The sequence below is a fragment of the Aythya marila genome, assembly GCF_965140915.1.
Source record: "Aythya marila genome assembly, contig: HAP1_HAP1_SCAFFOLD_32, whole genome shotgun sequence".
NCBI classification, from domain to species: Eukaryota; Metazoa; Chordata; class Aves; order Anseriformes; family Anatidae; genus Aythya; species Aythya marila.
This window is the reverse complement of record NW_028137062.1, coordinates 10792-19504: the sequence shown is the minus strand read 5'-3', so window position 1 is coordinate 19504 and position 8713 is coordinate 10792. Positions and strand designations below refer to the sequence as shown.

General features: G+C 55.1%; 1 protein-coding gene across 1 annotated transcript; it reads right to left on the bottom strand.

Annotated features, from left to right (window-relative positions):
* Positions 1-448: 448 nt before the first annotated feature.
* On the bottom strand, positions 449-7308 carry LOC309891211 (E3 ubiquitin-protein ligase TRIM39-like; the record flags this gene model as incomplete). The annotated part of the gene is made up of 7 exons (XM_082785587.1): positions 6821-7308; positions 4456-4551; positions 4125-4355; positions 3220-3242; positions 3009-3127; positions 2074-2191; positions 449-464 (listed from the first exon to the last, which is right to left on the bottom strand). The coding sequence occupies exons 1-7, from the start codon at positions 7250-7252 to the stop codon at positions 449-451; spliced, it is 1035 nt and encodes a 344-aa protein (XP_082641713.1). The 5' UTR covers positions 7253-7308.
* Between the last annotated feature and the right edge of the window lie 1405 nt (positions 7309-8713).

Below are 8713 nucleotides of genomic sequence, written 5' to 3'. Positions count from 1 at the left end.
GGTTATGGGGTGAGAAAAGGGTTTTTTTGGGGGAAAAAGGGGTTTGGGGATGGGAAGGGGGGGTTTTGGGGGGTGAAGAGGGGGGTTTGGGGGGGGAAAAGGGGGGTTATAGGGTGAGAAAAGGGTTTTTTTGGGGGGAAGAAGGGGGTTATGGGGGGAAAGAAGGGGGTTTGGGGGCGGTGAGGGGGTCAAAGGGATGGGAGAAGGGTTTTTGGGGGTGGGGAGGGGGGTTTTGGGGGAAAAGAAGGGGGTTTGGGGAGTGGGAAGGGGAGTGGGAAGGGGGTTTTGGGGATGGGAGAGGGGTTTGGGGGGTGGGAAGGGGGTCAAAAGGGATGGGAGAGGGGGTTTGGGGGTGTGGGAAGGGGGGTTTTGGGGATAGGAGGGGGCTTGGGGGGAAAAAAGGGGGTTTGGGGGGCCGAGGAGGAGGTTGGGGTGGGCGGTGGAGGGGTCAAGGGTGATGTCGCCTGTGGGGTTTGGGGGGAGAAAAGGGGGTTATGGGGGAGAAAAGGGGGTTTGGGGGGGGAAAGGAGGGGGTTTGGGGGGGAAAAAGGGGGGTTATGGGGTGAGAAAAGGGGGTTTGGGGGGAAAAAGGGGGGCTATGGGGTGAGAAAAGGGGGTTTGGGGGGAAAAAAGGGGGTTTGGGGGGGGGAAAGGGGGTTTGGGGGGGAATAAAAGGGGGTTTGGGGGGAAAAAAGGGGGTTATGGGGGGAGAAAAGGGGTTTTTTTGGGGAAAAAGGGGGTTATGGGGGGAAAAAAGGGGGTTTGGGGGGAAAGGAGGGGGGTTTGGGGTGAGAAAAGGGGTTTTTGGGGGGAAAAAAGGGGGTTGGGGGGGAAAAAGGGGGTTGGGGGAAAAAAGGGGGCTAATGGGGTGAGAAAAGGGGGTTTTGGGGGGAAAAGGGGGTTATGGGGGGAGAAAAGGGGGTTTGGGGGGAAAAAAGGGGGCTTTTGGGGTGGGAGAGGGGGTCAAAGGGGATGGGAGGGGGATTTGGGGGGGAAAGGAGGGGGTTTGGGGGGGGAAAAGGGGGTTTGGGGGGGAATAAAAGGGGGTTTGGGGGGAAAAAAGGGGGTTTGGGGGGTGAGGAGGAGGTTGGGGTGGGCGGTGGAGGGGTCCAGGGTGATGTCGCCTGTGGGGGTTTGGGGGGGAGAAAAGGGGGTTATGGGGGGAGAAAAGGGGGTTTGGGGGGGAAAAAGGGGGTTTGGGGGGGAAGAAGGGGGGGTTGGGGGGGGAAAAAGGGGGTTATGGGGGGAAAAAGGGGGGTAATGGGGTGAGAAAAGGGGGTTTTGGGGGGGAAAAGGGGGTTATGGGGGAGAAAAGGGGGTTTTGGGGGGAGAAAAGAGGTTTTTTTTTGGGAAAAAAGGGGTTTTGGGGGGGAAAGGAGGGGGTTATGGGGTGAGAAAAGGGGGTTTGGGGGGGAAAAAGGGGGTTTGGGGGGAAAAAAGGGGGTTTGGGGGGAAAGGAGGGGGTTATGGGGTGAGAAAAGGGGGTTTGGGGGGGGGGAAAGGGGGTTTGGGGGGAAAAAGGGGGTTTGGGGGGAAAACAGGGGGGTTTGGGGTGAGAAAGGGGTTTTGGGGGGGAAAGGGGTTTTGGGGGAAAGGGGGTTTGGGGAAAAAGGGGGGTTTTTGGGGAAAAAGGGGGTTTGGGGGGGGAAAAGGGGGCTTTTGGGAGGAAAAAGGGGTTTTGGGGGGGAAAGGAGGGGGTTTGGGGATGGGGAGGGGGTTTGGGGGGTGAGGAGGAGGTTGGGGTGGGCGGTGGAGGGGTCCAGGGTGATGTCGCCTGTGGGGTTTGGGGGGGAGAAAAGGGGGTTATGGGGGGAGAACAGGGGATTTGGGGGGGAAAAAAGGGGGTTTGGGGGGAAAAAAGGGGGTTATGGGGTGAGAAAAGGGTTTTTTTGGGGGGAAAAAGGGGTTTGGGGATGGGAAGGGGGGGTTTTGGGGGGGGAAAAGGGGGTTTGGGGGGGAAAAAAGGGGGTTTGGGGGGAAAAAAGGGGGTTATGGGGTGAGAAAAGGGTTTTTTTGGGGGGAAAAAGGGGTTTGGGGATGGGAAGGGGGGGTTTTGGGGGGGGAAAAGGGGGCTTTTGGGGGGAAGAAGGGGTTTTGGGGGGGAAAGGAGGGGGTTTGGGGGTGGGATAGGGGGTTTGGGGGGTGAGGAGGAGGTTGGGGTGGGCGGTGGAGGGGTCCAGGGTGATGTCGCCTGTGGGGTTTGGGGGGGAGAAAAGGGGGTTATGGGGGGAGAAAAGGGGATTTGGGGGGGAAAAAGGGGGTTATGGGGGAAAAAAGGGGGTTTGGGGGGGAAAGGAGGGGGTTTGGGGGGCAAAAAGGGGGTTATGGGGGGAAAAAGGGGGGTAATGGGGTGAGAAAAGGGGGTTTTGGGGGGGAAAAGGGGGTTATGGGGGGAGAAAAGGGGGTTATGGGGGAGAAAAGAGGTTTTTTTTGGGAAAAAAGGGGTTTTGGGGGGGAAAGGAGGGGGTTATGGGGTGAGAAAAGGGGGTTTGGGGGGGAAAAAGGGGGTTTGGGGGGAAAAAAGGGGGTTTGGGGGGAAAGGAGGGGGTTATGGGGTGAGAAAAGGGGGTTTGGGGGGGGGAAAAGGGGGTTTGGGGGGAAAAAAGGGGGTTTGGGGGGAAAACAGGGGGGTTTGGGGTGAGAAAAGGGGTTTTGGGGGGGAAAAAGGGGTTTTGGGGGAAAAAGGGGGTTTGGGGGAAAAAGGGGGGTTTTGGGGGAAAAAGGGGGTTTGGGGGGGAAAGGGGGGTTTGGGGGTGTGGGGAGGGGGTCAAAGGGGATGGGAGGGGGGTTTGGGGGTGGGAAGAGGGGTTTAAAGGGGATGGGAGGGGGGTTTTGGGGTCAGGAAGGGGTTTGTGGGGCCGGGAAAGGATTTGTGAGGCGGGAAAGGGTTTGTGGGGCCGGGAAAGGGTTTGTGGGGCCGGGAAAGGGTTTGTGGGGCCGGGAAAGGGTTTGTGGGGCCGGGAGGGGGTTTGTGGGGTGGGAGAGGGTTTTTTTGGGGGGGGTCTCACCGAGGAGGCGCCGGGTGATCTTGCGCAGGGCGAAGTACTGCCGGGGGAAGCTGCCGAAATTTTTCTCCAGCTCGCTGGGCACCGAGGTCGGCTCAGCCCCCGCCGCCGCCGCCTCGCACCTGGGGGGGCTCAAAGCTCAAAAGAAAGCCCTAAAAAACCCCTTTTTTGGCCCCAAAACGGAGCTCGGGGGAGAAGCCGGCGCGGCGCTTACCTGGCCAGGGTGTCCTTGATGTCCTGAAGGGGGAAGGAGGGGGAAAAGGGGGGGTTAAGGGGGGAGATCCCCTAAAATAAGGGGTGTGGGGGGGGGATCCCAGGTCCGATCCCATACCCAGGGTCATCCCGTGCCCTTTATCCCACTCCTGGGGATCCCAGCCCCAAACAACGACCCCGTTCCTGGGGGTCCTGTCCCCAAACAATGATCCCGTTCCTGGGGGTCCCATTCCCGATGATCCCAACCCCAAAAAACAACCCCATTCCTGATGATCCCATACCCAAACAACAACCCCATTCCCGACAATCCCATACCCAATCAACGACCCCATTCCTGATGATCCCATTCCCAAACAAGAATCCCATTCCCGACAATCCCATTCCCAATCAATGACCCCATTTCTGATGATCCCATCCCCAAAGACCCCATTCCCAACGATCCCATCCCCAAACAACCCCATTCCTGGCGATCCCATTCCCACTCAATGATCCCATTCCCGATGATCCCATTCCCACTCAATGATCCCATTCTTGATGACCCCAACCCCAAACAACAACCCCATTCCTGGTGATCCCGTTCCCAATCAGTGATCCCATTCCTGATGATCCCATTCCCTAATAACAACCCCATTCCTGACAATCCCATTCCCAATCAACGATCCCATTCTTGATGACCCCAACCCCAAACAACGACCCCATTCCTGACGATCCCATCCCCAAACAACGACCCCATTCCTGATGATCCCCTCCCCAATCAACAACCCCATTCCTGATGATCCTATTCCCACTCAGTGATCCCATTCCCGACAATCCCATCCCCAATCAACGCCCCCAACCCCGCTGCTCCCACCCCAATCCCCCCAATTCCCCCTCCCCGACCCCAAAAACCCCCTTTGGGGTTCCCACCTTGAGCATCTCAGCCCCCGGCTGCAAACATTTCTCCTCCAGCTCGGCCACCAGGGCCCCCAGCGCCCGCCGCTGCTCCCCCAGGAGCGCCAGGTTGGCCTGGAGCCGTTGTAGGATTTCGCGCTCTTCCTCCTCCAGCCGCCCCAAAAGCAGCCGCTCCTCTTCCTCCAGCAGCTGATGAAGCTCCTGGAACTCGCGGGCGATCCTCTCCCGCCTCAAAGCCACCTTCCTCTGGCGGGGACGGGGTTTGTGAGAGCCTCAAAACCCTAAAAAGGTGGTCCCGGTGTCGCGTCCCCCCACCCCGACCCTAAAGGGAAAACCCCGCACCTGCCTTGAGCTCGCTGGGTTTCTTCTCCTCCCGCGCCCGGCAGCTGGTGACGGCTTGGAGGCGGCGCTCCAGGGATTCGAGGAAGTGTTGGAGCTTTTCCTGAAAATGGGGAGGGAAGAAAAAAGGAGAAAATGTTAAAAAAGGAAAGGAAAAGGGAAAAAAAAGGAAAAAGGGAAAAAAAAAGGAAAAAAAAGGAAAAAAAAGGAAAAAGAAAAAAGGAAAAAAGGAAAAAAAGGAAAAGGAAAAAAGAAAAAAGAGAAACAGAAAAAAGAAATAAAAAAGAAATAAAAGAAAAAAAAGAGAAAAAAAGAAAGAAGAAAAAAGGTAAAAAGAAAAAGAGAAACAGAAAAAGGAAAAAAAAAAAGAAAAAAGAAGAGAAAAAGAGAAAAGGTAAAAAAGAAATAAAAAAGAAAAGGAAAAAAGGAAATGAAAAAAAAAGAAAATAAGAAAAAAAAGAATAAAAAAGAAAAAGGAAAAAAAAAGAAAAAAGGAAAGAAAAAAGAAAAGGAAAAAAGGAAAAAAAGGAAAAAAGGAAAAAAAGGAAAAAGAGAAAAAAAAAGAAAAAAGGAAAAGGAAAAGGAAAAGAAAAAAAAAAGAAAAAGAAAAAGAAAAAGAGAAAAAAAAGAAAAAAGGAAAAAAGGAAAAAAAAAGAAAAAAGAAAAAAATAAAAAAGAAAAAGAGAAAGAAATAAATATAAAAAAAGATTTAAAAAAAAAAAAAAAAAGAAGAAAAAAAAAAAAAAAAAAGGAAAAAAAAGAGGAGGGGGGTGAAGGAGCAACCCCAAACCCCCTCCTACCCACCCCAAACCCCCTCCTACCCACCCCAAACCCCCTCTAGCAACCCCAAACCCCCTCATACCCACCCCAAACCCCCTCGTACCCACCCCAAACCCCCTCTAACAACCCCAAAACCCCTCCTACCCACCCCAAACCCCCTCGAACTAACCCCAAACCCTCTCTAACAACCCCAAACCCCCTCTAACAACCCCAAAACCCTCCGAACTAACCCCAAACCCCCTCCTACCCACCCCAAACCCCCTCTAGCAACCCCAAATCCCCTCATACTCACCCCAAAACCCCTCATACCCACCCCAAACCCCCTCTAGCAACCCCAAAACCCCTCATACCCACCCCAAACCCCCTCGTACCCACCCCAAACCCCCTCTAGCAACCCCAAACCCCCTCCTACCCACCCCAAACCCCCTCTAGCAACCCCAAAACCCCTCGTACCCACCCCAAAACCCCTCGTACCCACTCCAAAACCCCTCTAGGAACCCCAAACCCCCTCATACCCATCCCAAACCCCCTCTAACAACCCCAAAACCCTCCGAACTAACCCCAAACCCCCTCCTACCCACCCCAAACCCCCTCTAGCAACCCCAAATCCCCTCATACTCACCCCAAAACCCCTCATACCCACCCCAAACCCCCTCTAGCAACCCCAAACCCCCTCTACCAAACCCCAAAACCCCTGGTACCCACCCCAAACCCCCTCGTACCCACCCCAAAACCCCTTGTACCCACCCCAAACCCTCATACCCACCCCAAAACCCCTCATACTCACCCCAAAACCCCTCGTACCCACCCCAAACCCCCTCATACCCACCCCAAAACCCCTCTAACAACCCCAAAACCCCTCCTACCCACCCCAAACCCCCTCGTACCCACCCCAAACCCCCTCCAGCAACCCCAAAACCCCTCATACCCACCCCAAAACCCCTCGTACCCACCCCAAAACCCCTCTAGGAACCCCAAACCCCCTCATACCCATCCCGAACCCCCTCTAACAACCCCAAAACCCCCTCGTACCCACCCCAAACCCCCTCTAGCAACCCCAAAACCCCTCCTACCCACCCCAAAACCCCTCCTACCCACCCCAAACCCCCTCTAGCAACCCCAAAACCCCTCTAGCAACCCCTCGTACCCACCCCTAAACCCCTCCTACCCATCCCAAACCCCCTCGTACCCACCCCAAACCCCCTCTAGCAACCCCAAACCCCCTCATCCTAACCCCAAACCCTCTCTACCAACCCCAAACCCCCTCGTACCCACCCCAAACCCCCTCGTACCCACCCCAAACCCCCTCTAGCAACCCCAAAACCCCTCTAGCAACCCCTCATGTCCACCCCAAAACCCCTTGTACCCATCCCGAACCCCCTCTAACAACCCCAAAACCCCCTCATACCCACCCCAAACCCCCTCTAGCAACCCCAAACCCCCTCCTACCCACCCCAAACCCTCTCTAACAACCCCAAACCCCCTCCTACCCACCCCAAACCCCCTCTAACAACCCCAAACCCCCTCGTACCCACCCCAAACCCCCTCCAACAACCCAAAACCCCCTCCACCAACCCCAAAACCCCCCCGACCTTATACTCCAGGGCCGCCTCCTCCAGGGGCACCAGGCGGTGGGCGCGATGGGCGCTGGAAATGCCGCAAGCCAGGCAGGCTGGGGCCTGGTCCTCGCGACAAAACCGAACCAAGGCCCGGCCGTGGAGCGGGCAGCAGCTTTCGGGGTCGCTTTCGGGGTCGTTTTCGGCTTTGCGTTTGGGGCCGCGGAGCTGGCGGGCGGCCTCCACCATGTTGGCCAGCTGGCGGTTGGGGCGCAGGGCCCGGCGGCGCGAGGTTTTTCGGCAAACGGGGCAGGGGAAATCCCGGGAGAGCTCGGCCCACCAGCGGGTGATGCAGGAGCGGCAGAAGTTGTGGCCGCACTCCAGCAGGACGGGGTCCCGCAGGTAGCCCAGGCAGACCGAGCAGCTGGCCTCCACCCGCAGGGTCTCCAAAGGGTCGGCGGAAGCCATGGCGAAGGGGTTTTGGGGGGGAAACGGGGCGGTTCGGGGGAAAAAATTGAAGGTTTTGGGGGTTGGGAGGCAGCGAGGGGGCCGCAAGGCTTCGAAGTTGTTTTGAGGGGAAAATGGGTGGATTCCGTCAAAGCCACAGTGTTATTTTGGAAGGAAGGTGCCACTGTGGATTAAAAGAGGTTTTTGGGGAAAAGAGGCTTGATTTGGGAAAAAAAACACAGAAGGGTTTGGGGTCAGGAGGCAGAAGAATGGGTGTAGGGCTTCAAACGTGTTTTGAGGGGAAAACTGCTTGATTCCGTCAAAGCTACAGCGTCATTTTGGAAGGAAGGTGTCAAAGTGGGTTCAAAGAGGTTTTGGGGGAAAATGGGCTCGATTCGGGGAAAAAATTTGAAGGTTTTGGGGGTCGGGAGGCGAAAAGGTGGCCACAAGGCTTCGAAGTTGTTTTGAGGGGAAAATGGGTGGATTCCGTCAAAGCTACAGTGTCATTTTGGGAGGAAGGTGACAAAGTGGGTTCAAAGAGGTTTTGGGGGGGAAACGGGGTGATTTGGGGAAAAAAATTGAAGGTTTTGGGGGTCAGGAGGCAGCGAGGGGGCCGCAAGGCTTCAAAGTTGTTTTGAGGGGAAAACGGCTCGATTCTGTCAAAGCCAAAGTGTCATACTGGAAGGAAGGTGTCAAAGTGGGTTCAAAGAGGTTTTGGGGGAAAATGGGCTCGATTTAGGAAAAAAAAAAAGGAAGGTTTTTGAGTCAGGAGGCAGAAGAATGGGTGTAGGGCTTCAAAGGTGTTTTGAGGGGAAAACGGCTCGATTCTGTCAAAGCCAAAGTGTCATTTTGTGAGGAAGGTGTCAAAGTGGGTTCAAAGAGGTTTTGGGGGGAAAACGGGGTGATTTGGGGAAAAAAATTGAAGGTTTTGGGGGTCAGGAGGCAGCGAGGGGGCCGCAAGGCTTCAAAGTTGTTTTGAGGGGAAAACGGCTCGATTCTGTCAAAGCCAAAGTGTCATACTGGAAGGAAGGTGTCAAAGTGGGTTCAAAGAGGTTTTGGGGGAAAATGGGCTCGATTTAGGAAAAAAAAAATGGAAGGTTTTTGAGTCAGGAGGCAGAAGAATGGGTGTAGGGCTTCAAAGGTGTTTTGAGGGGAAAACGGCTCGATTCTGTCAAAGCCAAAGTGTCATTTTGTGAGGAAGGTGCCAAAGTGGGTTCAAAGAGGTTTTGGGGGGGAAACGGGGCGATTCGGGGAAAAAAATTGAAGGTTTTGGGGGTCAGGAGGCAGCGAGGGGGCTGCAAGGCTTCGAAGTTGTTTTGAGGGGAAAACGGCTCGATTCTGTCAAAGCCAAAGTGTCATACTGGAAGGAAGGTGTCAAAGTGGGTTCAAAGAGGTTTTTGGGGGAAAATGGGCTCGATTTAGGAAAAAAAAAATTGAAGGTTTTTGAGTCAGGAGGCAGAAGAATGGGGGTAGGGCTTCAAA